Genomic DNA, 23,722 nt, shown 5'->3' with positions numbered 1-23,722 from the left:
TTTGTGTTCAGTTCATTGTTCAGTTTGTGTTCAGTTTGTGTTCAGTTTGTGTTCAGTTCAGTGTTCAGTTTGTGTTCAGTGTTCAGTTGTGTTCAGTTCAGTGTTCAGTTTGTGTTCAGTTTGTGTTCAGTTCAGTGTTCAGTTTGTGTTCAGTTCAGTGTTCAGTTCAGTGTTCAGTTTGTGTTCAGTTCTGTTTTCTATATTTATGAAGCCGTGTAAACTACTCGTTCCTCGTGAGAGTAAACTAAACTCTCCGTGAAGCTTTCAGAACGCTCTCTCAATGGGATTTGATCAATGCAAAACTCTTTTATAGTCATAAGTGAAAAGTGATTTATTTCTCCAAATAACAGACTAGATTTACTCTGTCTGAAACTTTAAGTGTCTGCCATGATATCTTGAGATCTTTGCTGCCAAACGTGTTTTTTGTTTCACTGGTATAGTATAATTGCAAATTGCAACAAAAAAAAAACACTTGCTGTCACAGTTACTGTAGGTTCTGTTTCAATTTAGTTTTCATTGTGTTCAGTTTGTGTTCAGTTCAGTGTTCAGTTCAGTGTTCAGTTCAGTGTTCAGTTTGTGTTCAGTTCAGTGTTCAGTTCAGTGTTCAGTTTGTGTTCAGTTCAGTGTTCAGTTCAGTGTTCAGTTCAGTGTGTTCAGTTCAGTGTTCAGTTTGTGTTCAGTTCAGTGTTCAGTTCAGTGTTCAGTTTGTGTTCAGTTCAGTGTTCAGTTTGTGTTCAGTTCAGTGTTCAGTTCAGTGTTCAGTTTGTGTTCAGTTCAGTGTTCAGTTCAGTGTTCAGTTTGTGTTCAGTTTGTGTTCAGTTCAGTGTTCAGTTCAGTGTTCAGTTCAGTGTTCAGTTTGTGGTCGGTTTGTGTTCAGTTCAGTGTTCAGTTTGTGTTCAGTTTGTGTTCAGTTTGTGTTCAGTTCAGTGTTCAGTTCAGTTCAGTGTTCAGTTCAGTTCAGTGTTCAGTTTGTGTTCAGTTCAGTGTTCAGTTCAGTGTTCAGTTCAGTGTTCAGTTCAGTGTTCAGTTTGTGTTCAGTTCAGTGTTCAGTTCAGTGTTCAGTTTGTGTTCAGTTCAGTGTTCAGTTCAGTGTTCAGTTCAGTGTTCAGTTCAGTGTTCAGTTTGTGTTCAGTTCAGTGTTCAGTTTGTGTTCAGTTCAGTGTTCAGTTCAGTGTTCAGTTTGTGTTCAGTTCAGTGTTCAGTTCAGTGTTCAGTTTGTGTTCAGTTTGTGTTCAGTTCAGTGTTCAGTTCAGTGTTCAGTTCAGTGTTCAGTTTGTGGTCAGTTTGTCTTCAGTTCAGTGTTCAGTTTGTGTTCAGTTTGTGTTCAGTTCAGTGTTCAGTTCAGTTCAGTGTTCAGTTTGTGTTCAGTTTGTGTTCAGTTTGTGTTCAGTTCAGTGTTCAGTTTGTGTTCAGTTTGTGTTCAGTTTGTGTTCAGTTCAGTGTTCAGTTTGTGTTCAGTTCAGTGTTCAGTTTGTGTTCAGTTCAGTGTTCAGTTTGTGTTCAGTTTGTGTTCAGTTTGTGTTCAGTTCAGTGTTCAGTTTGTGTTCAGTTTGTGTTCAGTTCATTGTTCAGTTTGTGTTCAGTTTGTGTTCAGTTTGTGTTCAGTTCAGTGTTCAGTTTGAGTTCAGTGTTCAGTTGTGTTCAGTTCAGTGTTCAGTTTGTGTTCAGTTCAGTGTTCAGTTTGTGTTCAGTGTTCAGTTGTGTTCAGTTCAGTGTTCAGTTTGTGTTCAGTTTGTGTTCAGTTTGTGTTCAGTTCAGTGTTCAGTTTGTGTTCAGTTTGTGTTCAGTTCATTGTTCAGTTTGTGTTCAGTTTGTGTTCAGTTTGTGTTCAGTTCAGTGTTCAGTTTGTGTTCAGTGTTCAGTTGTGTTCAGTTCAGTGTTCAGTTTGTGTTCAGTTTGTGTTCAGTTCAGTGTTCAGTTTGTGTTCAGTTCAGTGTTCAGTTCAGTGTTCAGTTCAGTGTTCAGTTCAGTGTTCAGTTTGTGTTCAGTTCAGTGTTCAGTTCAGTGTTCAGTTCAGTGTTCAGTTCAGTGTTCAGTTTGTGTTCAGTTCAGTGTTCAGTTTGTGTTCAGTTCAGTGTTCAGTTTGTGTTCAGTTTGTGTTCAGTTCAGTGTTCAGTTCAGTGTTCAGTTTGTGTTCAGTTTGTGTTCAGTTTGTGTTCAGTTCAGTGTTCAGTTTGTGTTCAGTTTGTGTTCAGTTTGTGTTCAGTTCAGTGTTCAGTTTGTGTTCAGTTCAGTGTTCAGTTTGTGTTCAGTTCAGTGTTCAGTTTGTGTTCAGTTTGTGTTCAGTTTGTGTTCAGTTCAGTGTTCAGTTTGTGTTCAGTTTGTGTTCAGTTCATTGTTCAGTTTGTGTTCAGTTTGTGTTCAGTTCATTGTTCAGTTTGTGTTCAGCTTGTGTTCAGTTTGTGTTCAGTTCAGTGTTCAGTTTGTGTTCAGTTCAGTGTTCAGTTTGTGTTCAGTTTGCGTTCAGTTCAGTGTTCAGTTTGTGTTCAGTGTTCAGTTGTGTTCAGTTCAGTGTTCAGTTTGTGTTCAGTTTGTGTTCAGTTCAGTGTTCACTTTGTGTTCAGTTTGTGTTCAGTTCAGTGTTCAGTTTGTGTTCAGTTTGTGTTCAGTTTGTGTTCAGTTTGTGTTCAGTTCAGTGTTCAGTTCAGTGTTCAGTTTGTGTTCAGTTCAGTGTTCAGTTTGTGTTAAGTTCAGTGTTCAGTTTGTGTTCAGTTCAGTGCTCAGTTTGTGTTCAGTTTGTGTTCAGTTTGTGTTCAGTTTGTGTTCAGTTTGTGTTCAGTTTGTGTTCAGTTCAGTGTTCAGTTTGTGTTCAGTTTGTGTTCAGTTTGTGTTCAGTTTGTGTTCAGTTCAGTGTTCAGTTTGTGTTCAGTTTGTGTTCAGTTCAGTGTTCAGTTTGTGTTCAGTTTGTGTTCAGTTTGTGTTCAGTTTGTGTTCAGTTCAGTGTTCAGTTCAGTGTTCAGTTTGTGTTCAGTTCAGTGTTCAGTTTGTGTTAAGTTCAGTGTTCAGTTTGTGTTCAGTTCAGTGTTCAGTTTGTGTTCAGTTTGTGTTCAGTTCAGTGTTCAGTTTGTGTTCAGTTTGTGTTCAGTTTGTGTTCAGTTCAGTGTTCAGTTTGTGTTCAGTTTGTGTTCAGTTTGTGTTCAGTTTGTGTTCAGTTTGTGTTCAGTTCAGTGTTCAGTTCAGTGTTCAGTTTGTGTTCAGTTCAGTGTTCAGTTTGTGTTCAGTTTGTGTTCAGTTTGTGTTCAGTTCAGTGTTCAGTTCAGTGTTCAGTTTGTGTTCAGTTTGTGTTCAGTTTGTGTTCAGTTCAGTGTTCAATTTGTGTTCAGTTCAGTGTTCAGTTGTGTTCAGTTCAGTGTTCAGTTTGTGTTCAGTTCAGTGTTCAGTTTGTGTTCAGTTTGTGTTCAGTTCAGTGTTCAGTTTGTGTTCAGTTCAGTGTTCAGTTTGTGTTCAGTTTGTGTTCAGTTCAGTGTTCAGTTCAGTGTTCAGTTTGTGTTCAGTTCAGTGTTCAGTTTGTGTTCAGTTCAGTGTTCAGTTCAGTGTTCAGTTTGTGTTCAGTTCAGTGTTCAGTTTGTGTTCAGTTCAGTGTTCAGTTTGTGTTCAGTTCAGTTTTCAGTTCAGTGATCAGTTCAGTGTTCAGTTTGTGTTCAGTTCAGTGTTCAGTTTGTGTTCAGTTTGTGTTGAATCTAGATTAGCCACGGTTTTAAATAAATACCTTGGGTTTTGTTTATTTTCTTCTAATAGGGTTGAAAAATAAGCAGATCTAGCAGCTTTTAAAGCCTCTCTGTAAGCAATCGAGCTCTCCTTCCAGGAAATCCGAAATACCTCTAGTTTAGTTTTCTACCCGTTTTGCTCCATTTTTCTGGCTGCTCTCTTAAGGGCCTGAGTGTGTGCGTGTGTGTGTGTGTGTGTGTGTGTGTGTGTGTGTGTGTGTGTGTGTGTGTGTGTGTGTGTGTGTGTGTGTGAGTGTGTGTGTGTGTGTGTGTGCTCATTGTACCACGGCGTTGGACTTTTTTCTTTGATCTTCTTTAAGCGCAACGAAGCAACTGTGTCTTAAGTGCTGGAAAAGAGAGAGAGACAAAAGTTTCTGTCGCAATATAAGCTATCTGGGATGCTGAGATGATGAAACTAATTAGGAAGATTGTTAGGGCCTGAGCACCGATGGTGTGAGGACCCTCATGGAATTGCTCCATTTATTATTATTCATAAAGCAATCTTTAGTGGCAGAAGTGATAGGTCTAACATACTTGTAACACGGAGTTGGCTTTGTAGCCTTGGCTAAATGAAGTTTACACGAGACTAGATAATGATCTGAGATGTCGTCGCTCTGCTGCAGAAATTCAACAGCATCAACATTGATTCCATGTGATAATATTAGATCTAGAGTATGATTACGACAATGAGTAGGTCCTGACACGTGTTGTCTAACTCCAATAGAGTTAAGAATGTCTTTAAATGCCAATCCCAATGCATCTTTTTCATTATCTACATGTATATTAAAATCACCAACAATTAGGACTTTATCTGCAGCCAGTACTAACTCTGATAGAAAGTCAGCAAATTCTTTGATAAAGTCTGTATGGTGCCCTGGTGGCCTGTATACAGTAGCCAGCACAAATCTCAATAGTGATTTATCATTTACACTAGATAGTGTTACATTAAGCACCAATACTTCAAAAGAATAATATTTAAAACAAAGACTTCTCAGTAATTCTGAAGATATTTCTATAAATTACAGCAATACCTCGCCCGTTGCCTTTCAGACAAGGTTCATGTTTATAACAGTGTAACGATCACCAGCTGGAGTGCCCTCCAGAGCCACCAGAGGGCGCTCCACAATAGACTATGATCACTTCCTCACAAACTACATTTCCCATACTCACTGCCTGGACTCATCATCACTGATCACATTCACCTGTACCTCTTTGTCACTGATTGTATTCACCTGTGTCTTGTCATCCTGCTAGTCTCAGTCTATTTATACCAGGTTCATTCATTCACTCACCGCGAAGTCTTGTTGTACTGTGTGTCTGCATTTCCGAGCGTTTTCCCGTGTTTGTTTTTCTGGTTTTGACTTTGGATTGCTCTTGGACTCTGATTATTGCTGCCTGCCCTGACCCTGGACTGTTTCACTGGACTCTGATTCTCTCTGCCTGCCTCTACCCTTTGCTTGTATCTGGTTTGTCTCTGCCTTGTCTCCGTTGCCCTGTTTTGCTGTTGTTGATCCCTGCCTGTTTGACTATTCTATAATAAAGCTGCATTTGGATCTTCACCTCCAAGTCTCGGAGCAGTTTATAACAGAAGACTTCGCCACACCAAGATCCAGCAGCGATGCCAACCATGGATACAGGTATACAAATTATGCGTCTCCGTCAGGGGAATCGGCCGATTGAGAAGTATGTTGAGGAGTTTATTGAACTGGCACATCTCACCTCAATGGACACAGTATGTCTTATGATCTTTTTTCGGGGAGGACTATCTGAACCGCTCAGTTCATTCATGCCCTTGCATGATCCTCACTGGACTTTAGAGCACTATATTAACCTGGCCCTTTTGTTGAGCGACTCATCGTTTACTGTGGGCGTGGTGGAGAAAGAGCTCCGTGAACCCACAGTATCTCCTCCTGCCGAGACCGGGTTCCTTCACATCTTCTCTACTGAACCTGAGGATCCTCGCGACACGCCAGTCAGCGGGTCTGACACTGGATCGGTCTATGGGCGTTCAGGGCTGATGTCCAGCTTGGCAGATTCCCCGCTAAGGTCTGTACGGTCTGCAAGGATCACCGTCCTGCCTGAATCTCGTCCCGCCGAACCAGTCCCAGAGCCTGTCCAGCCAGAGCCTGTCCAGCCTCGCCACGTCTCAGCAGAGCTTCCAGAGCCTCGCCACGTCTCAGCAGAGCTTCCAGAGCCCAGCCACGTCCAGCCAGAGCTTCACGTCAGCCACGTCCAGCCAGAGCTTCACGTCAGCCACGTCCAGCCAGAGCTTCACGTCAGCCACGTCCAGCCAGAGCTTCACGTCAGCCACGTCCAGCCAGAGCTTCACGTCAGCCACGTCCAGCCAGAGATGCTTCACATCACTTCTACAGAGCCAGTGTCTACAGACAAGATGGCCGATCCAGAGTCGGTTCACGTCACTTCCTCCGAGCCAGTGTCTACGGACAAGATGGCCGAGCCAGAGACCGTTCACGTCACTTCCTCCGAGCCAGTGTCTACGGACAAGATGGCCGATTCAGAGACCGTTCACGTCACTTCCTCCGAGCCAGTGTCTACGGACAAGATGGCCACCTTCGAGCCAGTGTCTACGGACAAGATGGCCGATCCAGAGTCTGTTCACGTCACTTCCTCCGAGCCAGTGTCTACGGACAAGATGGCCGAACCAGAGACTGTTCACGTCACTTCCTCCGAGCCAGTGTCTACGGACAAGATGGCCGCCTCCAAGCCAGTGTCTACGGACAAGATGGCCGCCTCCGAGCCAGTGTCTACGGACAAGATGGCCGCCTCCGAGCCAGTGTCTACGGACAAGATGGCCGATTCAGAGACTGTTCACGTTACTTCTGCCGAGCCGGAGTCTGTTCCTGTTCCTGAGCCAGAGCCAGAGTCTGTTCCTGTTCCTGAGCCAGAGCCAGAGTCTGTTCCTGTCCCAGTTCCTGAGCCGGTGCCTGTTCCTGCGCCGTGGCCGCCCGAAGGGTCTTCACCGCCGTGGCCGCCCGAGGGGTCTTCACCGCCGTGGCCGCCCGAAGGGTCTTCACCGCCATGGCCACCCGAAGGGTCTTCACCGCCATGGCCACCCGAAGGGTCTTCACCGCCCTGGCCGCCCGAGGGGTCTTCACCGCCCTGGCCGCCCGATGGACTGTCTGCTCCGCCCTGGCCACCCGATGGACTGTCTGCTCCGCCCTGGCCGCCCGATGGACTGTCTGCTCCGCCCTGGCCGCCCGATGGACTGTCTGCTCCGCCCTGGCCGCCCGATGGACTGTCTGCTCCGCCCTGGCCTTCCGTCCTGTTGCAGTCTCCAGGTCCTCTTCTGCTCCACGAGCCTGGCCCTCCATCCCGCCTCCGGATCCGCCTCCATGCCACCACCCACCTGGACAGTTTTGGAGCGTCTGGAAGCCGCTCATTGGGGGGGGGGCTATGTAACGATCACCAGCTGGAGTGCCCTCCAGAGCCACCAGAGGGCGCTCCACAATAGACTATGATCACTTCCTCACAAACTACATTTCCCATACTCACTGCCTGGACTCATCATCACTGATCACATTCACCTGTACCTCTTTGTAACTGATTGTATTCACCTGTGTCTTGTCATCCTGCTAGTCTCAGTCTATTTATACCAGGTTCATTCATTCACTCACCGCGAAGTCTTGTTGTACTGTGTGTCTGCATTTCCGAGCGTTTTCCCGTGTTTGTTTTTCTGGTTTTGACTTTGGATTGCTCTTGGACTCTGATTATTGCTGCCTGCCCTGACCCTGGACTGTTTCACTGGACTCTGATTCTCTCTGCCTGCCTCTACCCTTTGCTTGTATCTGGTTTGTCTCTGCCTTGTCTCCGTTGCCCTGTTTTGCTGTTGTTGATCCCTGCCTGTTTGACTATTCTATAATAAAGCTGCATTTGGATCTTCACCTCCAAGTCTCGGAGCAGTTTATAACAAACAGTAATCATGAGGGGTGGACTCATTTAAAGTAATGTAATCGTTTGGTTTTAGCCAGGTTTCTGCAGCACATCTAGGTTATAGTCTGTGATCATATCATTAACAATAAGTGCTTTTGAAGTAAGGGATCGAATATTCAGCAACCCAATCTTTATCATTTGTTCATCCATATTATATCTGTTTTTTTTATTTGTTGAACATCAATTAAATTTTTACCCTTAAATGGGTTTATGAGTTTTTTGTATGTCCTAATTTCGGGAACAGACATAGTCTCTATATGATGATATCTAGTTGAAAGAGCCTCTATGTGATGGGATTTATCTGACCTTGGTGACGCGAGGCCGCTAGCAGACGGTCGGTTTAGCCAGTTTGTCTCCTTCCTGACCTGAGCCCCAGATTGTCATGTTTTGTCTCTAAGACTATGAGCCAAATTACTAGAGAGAAGAGCAGCACCATCCCAGGAGGGATGAATACCATCTCTTTTCAACATGTCAGGTTTGCCCCAAAAACTTTTCCAATTGTCTATGAATTCTATATTATTAGTGGTCTATATAAAACAGGAATCACTATTAGTATTACTACTTTTTTGTCTTTTGCTTCCAGGGCAACCTTTGGTGTGTAAGTCTTCTTTACTGCTGTGAATACATTCAATTCAATTAAAATGTATAGCGCTTTTCACAATACATATTGTTTCAAAGCAGCTTTACAGAAAGTGCATTTCAGAAATGAATATAGAAAAATACAGTTAGTTAATCATGTATTAATTTTGGGCATAACATATCGCCGGCATTGAGTCGTCTCTTCACAGGCATCGAGTCGTCTCTTCACAGGCGTTTAGTCATCTCATCGCAGGTGTTGGGGGATCTGAAGTCTCCGTGAGAGGCTGGATACAAACTGGGGCTGACGAACGCTATTTACCTCGGGACTAGCGTGCGGAGATAACAGCAGAAAAGCAAATGGGAAATAATTAGCATAGCTGCTGTTCATAATATAAATGCATTCGATCTGATTCAACAGTGGTATAAAAGGTAAGCATTATGTGAATGCTTGGCTAAAGAGATGCGTCTTTAATCTAGTTTTAAACTGGGACAATGAGTCTGAGCCTCGAACAATATCAGGAAGGCTATTTCAGAGTTTAGGAGCTAAATGCGAGAACGCCCTCCCTCCTTTAGTGGACTTAGATATACTAGGAATGACCAGAAGCCTCGACTTTAGTGATCTTAAAGAACGCGATGGATTGTAGGGCGATAGAAGGTCCATTAAATACACAGGAGCTAAACCATTTAGGCCTTTATAGGTCAGTAGTAATACTTTGTAATTGATACGGAACTTAATAGGTAACCAGTGTAGAGATGATAAAATAGGTGTTATATGATCATATTTTTTTGACCTAGTAAGAACTCTAGCGGCTGCATTTTGCACTAACTGTAGCTTGTTGATTGAGGATGCAGGACAGCCAGCTAATAAATCATTCCAGTAATCTAGTCTCGAGGTCATGAATGCATGAACTAACTTTTCTGCATCAGAAACAGATAGCATGTTACGTAGCTTAGCAAAGTTTCTAAGGTGGAAAAAGGCTGTTCTTGTAACATATGAAATATGATTTTCAAAAGACAAGTTGTGGTCTAGTATAACACCCAGGTCTTTTACTGTAGTGGATAAAGTAACAGGACATCCTTCTAAATTAAAGTTGTATTGTCAAATGGAAGATTTGAAATGGGTCTGTAATTTGCTAGGTTATTTGGATCTAATTGTGGTTTCTTAATGAGAGGTTTTATTACTGCCAGCTTGAATATTCTTGGAACATGACCTAAAAATAAAGACGAGTTAATAATATTAAGAGGCTCTTCCACTACAGGTAACACTTCTTTCAGTAGTTAAGTGGGTATTGGATCTAATAAACATGTTGTTGGTTTAGATGCAATGATAAGTTTATTTAACTCTTCCTGTTCTATAGTTGTAAAGCGGTGTAGTTGTAGTTGCCCTGGCTGCTTTTAGAGCCTTTTTATAACGTGACATACTGTCTTTCCACGTGATTCTAAAGACCTCTAAATTAGTTTGTTTCCATTTACGTTCTAAGTTACGAGTTTCTCTCTTGATAACATGCGTAGCACTGTTGAAACATGGTGCTTTAGTTTTCTCTCTAACCTTTTTTAATCTAATAGGTGCAACAATTTCTAATGTACTAGAGAAAATGGTGCTCTAACTGCTATTCATTTCCTCTAGTTCATCTGTTTGTTAGGGTTCACTGAGCAGCTGAGATAGATCAGGTAAGCTATTTGAGAATCTATCTATAGTGGTTGGAAGGATTGCTCTGCCTGGTCGATAACGTGGCGCAACATGACAAATTTCAGCAGTACGTATTATGCAAGTTACCATGTAATGATCAGTGACATCATCACTTTGCGGTATGATATCTATATCGGTTGGATTGGTTCCATATGATATAATTAAATCTAGTGTATGATTTAGACGATGAGTGGGACCACTGATGTTTTGCTTGACCCCAAAGGAGTTTAATAAATCTGTAAATGCAGCCCCTAACGCATAATTTGTGTTATCTATGTGTATGTTAAAATCTCCAACAATTATTGCTTTATCGACATTGACCAATAGATCTGAGAGACAGTCTGCAAACTCTTTTAGGAAATCAGCATAGGGCCCTGGAGGTCTATATACAGTAGCCAAGGCTAGAAATAATAGGGATTTCTTTCTTACATCTAAGAGCGTAACTGTCAGGATTCCATCCACGTCACGATCTCCATCGCCGCCCACTCATTCCCAATCTCCCTGTCGGACACTCCCCCGTTCACAATCAACTGATTACTAATCACCGTCACCTGTGTCTCATCACCCACATGCACTATAAAGCACTCACCTTCACTGCAGTCACTTGTCTGGTCTCGTCTATACATGACTCTCAGACTCTCCTTCAACCTACCTGCTACTTACCAGCTTCCCGATCCTTCCGTATCCATCCATCTCCAGTGTGGCTGCTTCCTACCCATCTGCAAGAGAGAAAAGGACATTATCATTCAGCTAAGCCTGTTTAACGTTTCTAAGTCATTTGATCCTTACCTGTTATCTCCGACTGAGTTTCCATCTGCACAAATAAACGTTTAAAGCTTACCATCCAGTCTGTTCCTTCTGTGAGCCCTGACAGAAGACTAGACCATAGAAGATGCAGAATCAGCCGGAGCCTGAGGAGGATCTTCCTCTCGGTCAACCACCAGCGATCAATACATCACCATCACTTCCGCAATCACCTGCTGCCTCGTTCACTGCCTCCGCGAGTCCCATGGCCCGGCCAGCGACCTTCTCTGGAGAGGCGGAGAACTGCAGTGGCTTTCAATTGCAAGTATAGCTATACATCCCTATGAATGAGCATCAGTTCCACACTGAAGAAGCCCGTGTGGCATTCCTGATTTCCTTGCTGTCCGGTTCAGCGCTTCGTTGGGCAAGGTCATTTTGGGGTTCTAATTCACCTGTGATTAAGTCTTTTATTTCCTTCAAACAGCATTTCTGAGAGGTATTTGAGCAAGCCGTGTCCGAAATGTCCAGGCCTGACCAGCAATTCAATCTTCGTCAAGGTAATTCATCTGTAAGCGCATATGCCCTGCAGTTTCGCACTCTCGCCGCTTCCTGGAGCTGGAACGAGAGTGCTTTGATCACCGCCTTCCGTCATGGCTTAAACTCGAGGATGCTCCATCTGCTGGTTGTATATGATGACAGCGTGGGTCTGGAAAACTTGATCCAACTAACGCTTCGGATTTCTCAGCGTCTCACTGCCTGCACCCTGAGTGAACCCACTGTAAGTTACCCGCCTCCAGCTCCATCCGTCACTCCTCCAGCACCCATACCAATGGAAGTGGACTCCGCACATCTATCCGCAGCAAAGAGACAGCGTCGAGTACAACATTCTCTCTGCCTCTACTGCGCCTCCGACAAGCACCTGATCAGTTCCTGCCAAGTGCGTTCACCGCGTCAAGCGGTAAGTGCCATCCCACTTGCTCCGAGGGTAGAACGTTTGATACGTACCAGTGTGCATATTCTGACCCCTTGTGTCTGTCTGGTTCCGTGGGGAACTTCATCTCCAGGCTCTTCTTTCAAAAACTGAACATTCTTCAACGGCGCTTATCCCAGGACCTGCACATCCATACCATACAAGGCAAGCCATTAGGAAGAGGTCGTATTCGCCACTATACACCCACTCTCATTCTTCGTATCGGATACTTACACTCGGAGGAAATCTCTTTTATGGTGCTGGAGGAGTCCACCGCTGACATCATCCTGGGGCGTCCGTGGCTAATCCAACATCAGCCAGTACTCCACTGGGCAACCGGTGAAGTACTCCAGTGGGGTGAGAACTGTCATCATTCCTGTCTCGGTTCCGTTCAGAAAAGCCCTTCTCTTCAGTCCACGCCAGTAACGGGCGAATCAGAGTTTCCAGTCTGCTCTACATCTGTGGAAAGCCCTGAGGTCCAGAGCCAGGTCGAGATCCCAGTAGAGTACCGGGCGTTCCAGGATGTCATCAGCAAGCAACTGGCAACCAAGTTACCACCGCACCGGCCATGGGACTGCGCAATCGACTTGCTACCCGGAGCTACCCTTCGCAACGGTCGTATCTACTTTATTTACCTAACCAACACTTTATTTGACCATCGACCTCCCCTGCCGCTTCGAGTTTCTTCTTCGTGGCCAAGAAGGATGGAGGCTTGCGGCCGTGCATCGATTATCGTCACCTCAATTCCCAAACCATCAGATTCAGTTATCCCCTTCCTCTGGTCCCAGAGGAAGGGCCGCTCTGGAACAGCTACGTGGAGCTCGCATTTTCTCGAAGTTCGACTTAAGAAGTGCATACAACCTGATCTGTATTCGGCGAGGTGACGAGTGGAAGACCGCCTTCGTGACCCCTACAGGCCACTACGAATATCAAGTTATGCCCTTCGGATTGGCCAACGCTCCTGCCGTCTTCCAGGGATACATGAATGAAGTCCTCCGTGAGTTCCTCAATCGCTTTGTGGTAGTCTATATTGATGACATCCTCATATACTCTTCATCCCTGGCGGAACATCGTCAACATGTCATTCAAGTTCTGGAAAAGTTAAGAGAACATCAGTTATACTTGAAGTTGGAGAAATGCGAGTTCCACACCTCCACCGTCCACTTCCTGGGGTACGTGATCTCCCAACGCGGGGTAGAGATGGACCAGAGGAAGGTGGAATCCATCCAAGACTGGCCACAACCCAACTCCATAAAAGAGCTCCAGCGCTTCCTTGGCTTCGCAAACTTCTATCGAAGATTCATCCGTAACTACAGTCTGATCAGTGCTCCTCTCACCTCTGCTCTCAAGGTGCCGGCCCAAGTCTCTGTCCTTGTCCTCTGATGCTGTCCAGGCCTTCCAGCGGCTAAAGGAGACCTTCACTACTGCTCCCATTCTCAGTCATCCGGACCTCCCGTTTGTGGTCGAAGTTGACGCATCTTCCACCGGAGTGGGAGCCGTATTATCTCAGCGGCAGGGTGAGCCATCCAAACTCCTTCCATGCGCCTTCTTCTCGAGGAAGCTGTCCCCGGCGGAGCGGAATTATGACATCGGCAACCGGCAACTGTTGGCCATAAAACTGGCCATCGAGGAGTGGAGGCACTGGCTGGAGGGAGCGAATCACCAATTCACTGTCATCACTGATCACCGAAATTTGGAGTACCTCCACGAAGCTAAGAGACTGAATCCCCGACAGGCCCGCTGGGCTCTGTTTTTCACTCGCTTCAACTTCACAGTGTCCTATCGTCCAGGCAGCAAGAATTGTAAGGCAGACGCCTTGTCCCGACTCCATCATCCCTCCTTGGAAGATGTTCATTCAGAATCTATCCTCCCTCCTGCCGTAATCCTCAGTCCCATCATCTGGGAAATTGACCAGCAGATCAACCAGAAAGTTGTTGGCCAACCCGCTCCGCCGGGAGGTCCAGAAGGGTGTATCTTCGTGCCACCTCATCTTCGGACTCCCCTTCTGGACTCAGCTCACTCAGTTCCGGGCTCTGGACATCCGGGTAGCAAGCGTACCCTCTTGCTCCTCAGTCAACGGTACTGGTGGCCATTCATCGGCAGAGATGTTTCCAGGTTTGTCCGCGGTTGCTTAGTCTGTGCCATTAGCAACACACCGAGGAGACTTCCGGAAGGTAAACTGGTGCCGTTGCCAATTCCCAGACAACCATGGTCACACATCAGGGTTGATTTCATGACCGACCTACCCAATTCTGAAGGCTTCACCTGTGTTTTCGTGGTAGTGGATCGATTCTCTAAAGGATGTAAGCTGATCCCCTTACCTGGACTCCCTACTGCATTGGAAGCAGCGGAAGCTCTATTCCACCATGTCTTCCGGAACTTCGGTCTCCCTGAAGATATCGTCTCAGACCTGGGTCCACAGTTCATCTCACGTGTGTGGCAAGCCTTCTTCAGACTCCTCGGGGTCTCCATCAGCCTTTCTTCCGGTTAGCATCCACAAACTAATAGCCAGACTGAGCGTAAGATTCAGGAGATCGGTCGTTACCTGCGGACATACTGCCACCAGTACCAAGACAGCTGGAACCGTTTCCTCCCCTGGGCGGAGTACGCTCAAAACTTCGTCTCCATCTGCATTGCCGTAAGTTGAGTCCTCGATTCATTGGACCTTTCACCATCCAGAGGCAGTTGAATGAAGTCACTTACAGGCTCAATCTTCCCCGTCATTACAGAATCTCTCCTTCTTTCCATGTGTCCTTACTTAAACCCTTCACTGACCCTGTCACTCCTGTTCCCGCTGATCATCCTCCCACGGACATACCTCCTCCTCCCATCCCCATCGAGGAGGAACCAATTTACAGTATCCGCTCCATCCTGGATTCCCGGCGGCGAGGTCCCGGCGGCGAGGTCCCCAGTATCTGGTCGATTGGGAGGACTACGGCCAGAGGAACGATCTTGGGTATTGCGTGACGACATCTTGGACCCTGCGCATCTCGTCCAATTCCACAATGATCATCTGGATCGTCCCGCTCCCAGGGGTCGTGGTAGACCTCGCTTACCATCCAGTCTGTTCCTTCTGTGAGCCCTGACAGTAACATTTAGCACAAGTACTTCAAACGAATTAAACCTGTGACCTGTTTTCTGAGTAACATTTAGAATATCTCTATAGATTGTTGCAACACCACCGCCACGACCGATCAGACGAGGCTCATGCTTATAACAGTATCCTGGTGGAGTGGACTCATTTAGACCGAAATACTAATTTGGTTAAAGCCAGGTTTCAGTAAGGCAAAATACATTGAAACTATTATCTGTGACCATTTCATTTACCATAACTGCCTTAGGTGTGAGCGATCTAATGTTTAGAAGACCTAGCTTTAGAGATTTGTTTTTATTCACTCATATTGAGATTTTCTGGTTTAATTACAATTAGATTTTTCCTCGATGCTACAGTAGATTTATTGTTTGGCCTCACTAAACGAGGAATAGACACATTTTCTCTTTAATGTTCTACACTACTTATGATATCAGTTAAGTTGGGACAGCAAAGACTGTGATTTGGACTTTGACTTACTAGTCAGATGGTGTGTAGCGTCTTGGAGATGTTGTCCGACAGAACAGCCGCTCCGATTCTGCTGGGGTGCAGGCCATCAGCACGGTAGAGCCTAGGTCGCTCCCAGAACAGATTCCAATTATTTACAAAGAGCAGTTTCTGTTCATTACACCATGACATTAACCATTCATTTAGTGCAAATAATCTACTGAATCTTTCTTGTCCTTGTCGGTACGTGGGAAGCGGTCCAGACCCGATGATCGCTGCTTCAGGCGATGTGCTGCGTACCGTCTCGATCAGGCTCCTGTAGTCCTTCTTCAAAACCTCCGTCTGCCGCAGCCTGATGTCGTTCACTCCCGCGTGCTGCACAAGAGCTCCGACACGCTCGTCACCATTCAGGATCTCGGGAACATGTGCAGCGACATCATGAACACGAGCACCAGGAAAGCAGTGAGTGCGCACCTTACCCTTACCTGAGGTAGCACGGACATGACGGACGATGGAACTGCCGAGAGGGGAGAAGCGGTTCCGGGTGGAGATCTCGAAGACCGGGAGAGGCGGAGAGGTTCTTGCTCTGGTCTTGGCTCGTGTCTTCTGTGGGATCACCCAGGGTCCATGGTGTTGTGTCGGTGCCGGAGTGAATGAAGCCAGGGATGATCGCATCCTGGGTGCTTGGGTCCTGTGCAGAGAAACACACAGAGTAGACGAGGTCAGAGTCAAAAAGTTACTAACCACTGACTTGTGAGCATCGGCGCATGATGTTTCAAGCGCTGATCGCCGATCTCGCAGCTCGGCTTGCCTCTTTAGTAGACCACGGATCTGCTTCTCCACGGACTCCAGTTCTAACTGCACCGAATGCAGCTCGAATGTGTCCTCACCTGCACTCAGAGGTAACGTTTGACACACATCCGATTTATTCGCCATTATAACAGATGAACAATAATTTAGTAGTGATACTACCAATATCACCACGCGTGCAATGCTAGGCCAGGCGAGGCCACGCGTGCAATGCTAGCGGGCTCAAAGTTGGTAGCGGAAATTCGGAAAGTTGGATATAAGTAGCGATATCAAAGCATCCGATTGTTTTTTATAAGGAATAGTATCGAAGATATGTTCACATGCTGTAAAAATAGAAAATGTTTTGTTTATAAATGAGTGTAAAGTAGAAAATCAAGGATTATGAATCAATTTGACGGAGCTCCAAACACAAACCGCGCGCGTGCGCAGTGTCATCAAAAGCCTTGGAATTTAATACATCTTAAATTATGCACAATAAATTATTCACAGTGAATGATGTACAGTAAATTATGTACAGTAAATTATTCACAGTAAATTATGTACAGTAAATTATGTACAGTAAATTATTCACTGCCTATAGCAACACCAAAGCAATGCAGTTGAATCCACTCAGAACACCTTAGCAACTACATATTCTGTCCATGTCTGGAGAGACATAATGACCTCAAATTAATTACCCGCTGTAACTACTGACAACATGTGTAAGAAAAACACAAGCTACCAGACATGGACTATCCACAACTGCTACAAGACTGTCTCTCGCCAGGTATTGATCAATCAATTAATAAATCTCATATACGTTTGATTCAGATTATGCCTTTGTGGGTATGAAGTGGGAAGTTTAATAACTCAAGATCAGCGTGGTGTTACTGTGTTTGTCATAACTCATGTTGATACAGGAGTGGCAAGGATGAGGTGAGGATCTAAAAGCAGCAGAAGTTCATTAAAGAAAAACATAAAGACAATCCAACCAGTCAGTGGGAACATAAACTGACCAGGAACAAGAATGCAAACAGCAAAGGCAACGACTGACTAAAACACAGGGTTATACACACATCAGGTAAACTAACATGATGACAAGGAAACAAGAAACACTTGAGGGAACAATTAGCTGCTTCTCAATTCCAAGAGAGCACTTGCGTTCTCGTTGAGACTGGTCTTGCCAGGCAACCTTGAAAGAACGAATTCGGAGTCGCTTGAGCACACAGAACGCATTTGTGTGAGAATCGAGATGTGTTGCGATCTTGCTGCTCAACTGACCATCTCAGCAAAGAGCGATTAACAACCAAAGCACAATAAACACTACATAACATCACAAACAAATGTCACAACCTATTAAACATTTCTTTCATATTATCTTATGGCGTGTATTGATGAAATAAGTAGACTATGCGTGACATATGCTTTGTCAATGTTTTTTCTTTTTAATATGCCAATAAAAATACTGCAGGCTTTCTTCAGGTCATCACTTTAGCCTATTAAAATTAAGCAAAACAAACAGACAAATGTTTATTTTCATGAGTAAATACTCACAAATGCAGTGGGAAAATCTGAAGTGAGAACGAGAAATTTAAAGCTTACAGGCTTCAGTACGTGGACCGCCCACAGTCTTCTGGGATTTTTAATGGTTCGATTCTCTCAAGTCTGCATTTGATGCATCCTCGATATCAAGAACTCATCCGGGTTCTTTCATGCGTCCTCTGTATTTCAGTTCTTCAGTATTGGAATTGAACTTTGACAGTATTTGATGATGTATTACGAGAACACAAGGAGACAAGATTGCTGAAGAATGGGTACTGAGAAACAGCCATTAAGAACTAATCAGGGTTGCATTGGTAACAAACAAGGGACACAGGAACTAAACACAAGAGAACACAACATTAAAGTCCTTCAGACAGGAATCATGACACATGTCTTGTGTGTTTTATTTCAGAGTCAGTTCAGAGGAGAAGATGGAATGATTTGAGAGTGATACACCTGCTGAACACAATCACGCCGAAGAATGCGCATTAAATATACCATTTCTGTCATCTTTATTGTGACTCTGGTCATCATAGAAAAGGAAAACAACATTATTTCAAAGTAGGTGCTTCTCTCAATCTCTATTTATTCTTCTGTATGTGTGAATAACAGTCAAAGAGCACTTTAAAATCATAAGTTGTCTGGTGTAATTCATTTTTCAATTTCGATTGCTGGTGAAATTGCTTCTTTGAGAAGAGACGAAACATTAAAGGGATATTTTACCCAAAAATTATCATTCTGTCTCATAATTCGGTTCCAAACCCGTTTGACTTCCATAATTCTGTGCAACACAAAAGAAGATATTTTGAGCCTGTTGGGGACCAAACAAAACTGGTTATCATTGAATGGACAAAAACCTCCCCAAAATATCTTTGTGTTTTGCAGAAGAGTCATATGCTTGGAAGGACATGAGGGAGAGTAAATGATGACAGAATGATCATTTTTGGGTGAACCAACCTTTTAGCACTAATAGCGACTATCATGGTTTCTTCTGTCTCTTTCAGGGTGTCTGATAAACTGAGCACACAGCTAACGCCGCTTCTGCTCGGCCCGTCTCCGTCCGCTCCACACAACGCCTCGGCAGACCAACACGAGGATCATCTTCTGGAGAACTCGACCTGGTCCATCCAGCAGAGTGTGTCTCCAGCGTCTGCGTCAGGAGGACAGAAACACATTCTTCTGCTGGCCACCACTCGCACAGGCTCCTCTTTCGTTGGGGAGTTCTTCAACCAGCAGGGATCAAACATGTTTTACCTGTTCGAGCCGCTGTGGCACGTGGAGCGCATGCTATCGGTCGAGTCTGGCGGGACGAACGCCTCAGTTGCTGGGCCGGCGTATCGGGACGTTCTGCATCAGCTGTTCCTCTGTGAGTTCTCGCTGCTGGAGAGCTTCATCGAGCCGGCGCCGCAGGATCATGTTACGGCTTCGCTCTTCCGCCGCGAGTCCAGCCAGTCGCTGTGTGAGGATCCCGTCTGCACGCCGTTCGTGAGGAAAGCGTTCGAGCGCTACCACTGTCGCGTGCGGCGCTGCGGGCCGCTAAACCTTACGCTGGCCACTCAGTCCTGCAAGCAGAAGGAGCATCACGCCATTAAATCCGTCCGCGTGCGACAGCTAGAGACGCTACGTCCGCTAGCTGAGGATCCCAGACTCGACATGAAGTTCATCCAGCTGGTCAGGGACCCTCGCGCCGTTCTTGCCTCTCGAATGGTTGCCTTCTCCAGCAAATACAAGATCTGGAAGAGGTGGGCCGTTGACGAAGACCTTCCAGTGGACGAGGACGAAGTGAGAAAACTCAAAGGAAACTGCGACAACATCCGCATGTCTGCTGAGATCGGACTCAAACAGCCACCATGGCTTCGCGGACGCTACATGCTAGTGCGCTACGAGGACATCGCACGATTCCCAATGCACAAAGCTACAGAAATGTACAGCTTTATAGGCATTCCCTTCACTGCAACGGTGGAAGAGTGGATCCTACAAAATACTCAGGCATCTAACGAGGTCAGTGGAGTTTATTCCACCCAGAAAAACTCCTCTGAACAGGTGGAGAAGTGGAGGTTCAACATTCCCTTCAAACTGGTTCAGCTGGTGCAGAAAGTATGCGGCCCCACCATGACTCTGTTCGGCTACAAGTTCGCGGAAAACAAAGACATGTTGATCGATAAATCAGTAAGCCTGATCGAAGAGAGAACATTCTTATGATACTACTCAGACTTCACGAAGAAGACTGCAGAGATATTTGAGGATCAGGGCTTGACATTAACATCCAGCAAATGCGGGTGGATTTCAGCAACAGCGAGTAACGCAGTCACTCCTACTAGACACTTTGGCAGGTTGAAAATTATATATAATAAATAAATTTGTCAAAAATATAGATTTCTCAATAAAAGTCGATACTGAAATATCTGAAACTCTTCCAATACAAATTTTCTGCAGAATAGACACACGATATCAGATGTGCTTTCTCACTCTCTCGTCTCTCCGACAGCGAGTTACACACAAACCCGCCTCCCCTCACTCACTCGTTTCATTTGCTCCAGATGAATATTGTTGGTGTTACAGGGCTTGAATTTTGGCGTGGGATTCTGCGTATTGCACATACTTTTAATCATTCCCGCAGATTTTGTGCTCAGACCCAACTAAGGATCCGTGCGTCAAGTCTTAAAGTACCTGCAATAAAGTCCTCTGCAATTGACAGAAATGTACGGCTTCCGGTGGTTTCACTGTTATACGATAGGGGGTGCTTATACGCAACTTTTGAAAGAGTACTGAATCTCTGGATCAAAACACAGGCAAGGAAGAAGCAGAAACAAGCGAAAGCATATGTAAGCAGATGCATTTGTGAAATAACGTGACCATCAACATTAAACAGCATATAAATCAAAACTTCCTAATGTTACTGAATGAAATGTCTACCCAGGACGAGATACAGGACTGCGAAGCTTTGAGGAGTTGATGGACTTGATCTACTCAATCTGTGTTTGATCATCGTTCTGAATCTGATCTGTATGGATTCTTTGACAAAAATTTGATTTTTACAGCTTTTTGCTCAAAATGTTGCTTTTTTAAATAAACGTACCCACATTCAAGTGTTGATTAAAAAGGAATACATGAAGCTAGAATAAAACGTTTCTTTTTTTCAAAATATTCTGGGGGCAATGAAACTTGTGTAAAAATGGTCAAAAATGCTGGTGATGGCTGGCAACTTTTTTCAAAAATGTTGGCTGGGAAAGAGCTAATATACCTTTTGCCAAAGTATGAGTTAATATTAAAAAATAGCTGTATGGCAGTTTCCCCCATGGTATCGATGTCAAAATGGTGGCCAGTAAAAATGCCAACTGGCCAGTAACTTTGGAAAACCACTAGCCACAGTGGCTGGTGAGCAAAAAAGTTAATGTCAAGCCCTGTTGAGGATATTTGTGACATTATTGAATTATGCGAAAAATGTATTACATAACTTCCTTAAGCAGTAGTGAGCAATGAAATATTATTAATTTTTTTGACTGATGGCTAAGTCAAAAGTGATTTATCCATGTTAATTTTTTTTTGTTAAAAATGCATAGTTAGAAATGATAATTGAGTTGAAGTGAGGGATTGCCTTGGGACATATAGCAGGTGTTTTCAACTGTATATACTGTATGTGTGTTTGTTTTGAGGGAAAGGAGCTAACAGTTATGTTTCTGGGCTGGTTTTGTGTCTTCAGATATTCTTTTCTTCTATCCATTGCTGAGATAACAAAGACACAAGGTTTTAAATTAATAAATATATTTATATTTATATTTATAAATATATTTATTTATAATTTGTCAGGCCAGTTTGTTATGAAGAACATATAGTCTCTTGTAATACAACTTTAAAATTTCCCTTAAAGGGATAGTTCACCCAAAAACGAAAATTCTGTCAGTATTTACTCTCCCTCATGTTGTTCCAACCCTGTAAGACCTTCGTTCATCTTCGCAACACGAATTAAGATATTTTGGATGAAATCTGAGAGCTGGATCACTCCTCCATAAGCTTCTTGAGGGATTGAACTTGCAGGCCCCGAAAAGTTATTAAAGACATCGTTAAAATAGTCCAAGTGACTACAGTGGCTCAATCTTAAGTTTATCAAGCGACGAGAATACTTTTTGTGAGCAAAAAAACAAAAATAACAACTTTATTTCAACTATTAATTTCCTTCTCTGTGGGCCTCGAGTGAGTTCACTAGTGTAACAGCGCAGCACTTCTGTTGTTGTACGTTACATTCTACGCTATTACACTAAGTTAACTGACTAGAGGCCAACAGAGAAGGAAATGAATAGTTGAAATAAAGTCGTTGTTTTTGTTTGTTTTTGCGCACAAAAAGTATTCTCGTTGCTTGATAAACTTAAGATTGAGCCACTGTAGTCACTTGGACTATTTTAACGATGTCTTTAATAACTTTTCGGGGCCTGCAAGTTCAATCCCTCAACAAGCTTATGGAGGAGTGATCCAGCTCTCAGATTTCATCAAAAATATCTTAATTCGTGTTCCGAAGATGAACGAAGGTCTTACGGGGTTGGAACAACATGAGGGTGAGTAATTACTGACAGAATTTACATTTTTGGGTGAACTATCCCTTTAAGGGATTAATACAAATCTTATATAATAATCTTTAAATTCTTGATGTGTTTTCTGTTGTAAAGATTTTATTAAACAAATAATAAACAGGCGCTTAGTTACTATAATTTGAGTGGTAGCTGAAAATCTAAACCTAAGGGATGTGTGAACTAAGATCTCTTTCAGTGCGGTTGCAAAAGAATACTTGAATCCAATAACGCCTGAACTGTTTCCTCCACAGATCTAAATCTGTAAGTACTAATTAGTGTGTAGAGTCCAGGAATACACATAAACCTTAGTGATGGCCCTGAAACACTTAGTAGTATGGCACTGCCCTAACCAAACTCTCGTCCCGTCCCGTCATCTGCTAGCACTTAGCATCGGCCTTCGAGGAGGAAGAACCTGCTTTCTGTAGCAGCTAATCAGCTGTTTATTACTGTGCGTCTGCTATTTAGAGCGCCAGTGAAACTCTAACATGCTTATTTACGCAGAACCCCTCCTGTATGTGGTACAGACGATTTTCTCAAACTGACCTCACCCTCCCACCCACACGCAGTTCGACAGATTTCAGAGGAATGGCCCCATGCCCCCATTCACTCACATCAAGTTGAACATTTAAGCTCAGTGTGTGGTGATGCAAGCTTAGGTACAACATACACAATCTCAAACTTTTGCTTTTGATCTATAGGTTATGTGACAAAATATATGTGCATCTTGCATCAAGGAATTTATAGCTCAAGGACATTTTAAGCTTCATGAGGTCTAAAGTACCGGCGTGGTTCATGTGGGCTGTGTGCAAAGGGTGGAGCATGGGTATATGGTCAGAGCAAATATAGAATAGCACAACCGCTCTCCACAGTCTCAGAGGAACCTTTTTTCCTTGCAAGTAAAAAGAGGCCATTACACATCCAGAACACCACATCAGATAAGTAGAGCGCTGTAATATAAACCCCTTTGACAACAATGTGTCAGTGCACTGAAAAACTCTACTAAACATGGTTTTATCCATCAAAAATATTATGCAACATTACTGAATCGACTTATGCTAACAAAACAAATGTTTATTGGTTAAATAAGGTGGAAATAGCTAACTATTGCATGTAACCAGTTTTTACCATATTGTGTCGCTCAGGCAAATCAGTTTTTACAAATGCTGCCTGTATCCATTTAAGTGTAACATTAAAGTTTGATGATTAATGATTTATGATTAATGATTAATCTGCTCCTGCTTTTAATTACCATTGATACTTTTACATTTGATCATTCAGCAAATTATTTTATCCTAAACGAATTACAAATGAGGTAGATAGCATGCAATTTGATAGAAAAGTCACAATATTCTTTGTACACAATGTCAAGTTAAAAGTAAAATCAAGATTACAAAAAAAAAGCTAGAGAGGTGAAACTCAAAAATGAAGAGGGAGACCTTGGTTAATGGTTGATGGGAAATTTTAACAAAAATGTGAAGAGATGCCAACTGTTATTCTGACACAGACTCAGAGTACTTGCATCCTTGTGAGACCTGTAGCCATAACTGACTCATTTACAACTAAGGGGAATAATTCATGAAAGACAGTATCTGTCAGATAATTAATAACCAATATGCTCTGTGTCTTAAAGCATAATAAAAGGGA

The 23,722-nt window shown here is 43.9% G+C and overlaps 1 protein-coding gene across 2 annotated transcripts in view; it reads left to right on the top strand.

Moving 5' to 3' along the window:
- The window catches only part of chst3b (carbohydrate (chondroitin 6) sulfotransferase 3b), a 24,953-nt gene extending 4,304 nt beyond the window's left edge, over positions 1-20,649 (top strand). For both annotated transcript variants that reach the window (XM_077235469.1, XM_077235470.1), the window contains exons 2-3: positions 17,923-18,071; positions 18,515-20,649. In XM_077235469.1, coding sequence (XP_077091584.1) covers positions 17,992-18,071; positions 18,515-19,712 — 1,278 coding nt within the window. In that variant the 5' untranslated portion in view covers positions 17,923-17,991 and the 3' untranslated portion in view covers positions 19,713-20,649. The remainder of the gene's footprint in view (positions 1-17,922; positions 18,072-18,514) is intronic.
- Positions 20,650-23,722: the final 3,073 nt, after the last annotated feature.

The sequence above is a fragment of the Siphateles boraxobius genome, unplaced genomic scaffold (genome assembly GCF_051911475.1).
Source record: "Siphateles boraxobius isolate OS27281-9 unplaced genomic scaffold, OSU_SipBor_1 193, whole genome shotgun sequence".
In the NCBI taxonomy this organism is placed as follows: domain Eukaryota; kingdom Metazoa; phylum Chordata; class Actinopteri; order Cypriniformes; family Leuciscidae; genus Siphateles; species Siphateles boraxobius.
The sequence above is the reverse complement of the archived record's forward strand: the minus strand, read 5'-3'. Positions and strand labels throughout refer to the sequence as shown.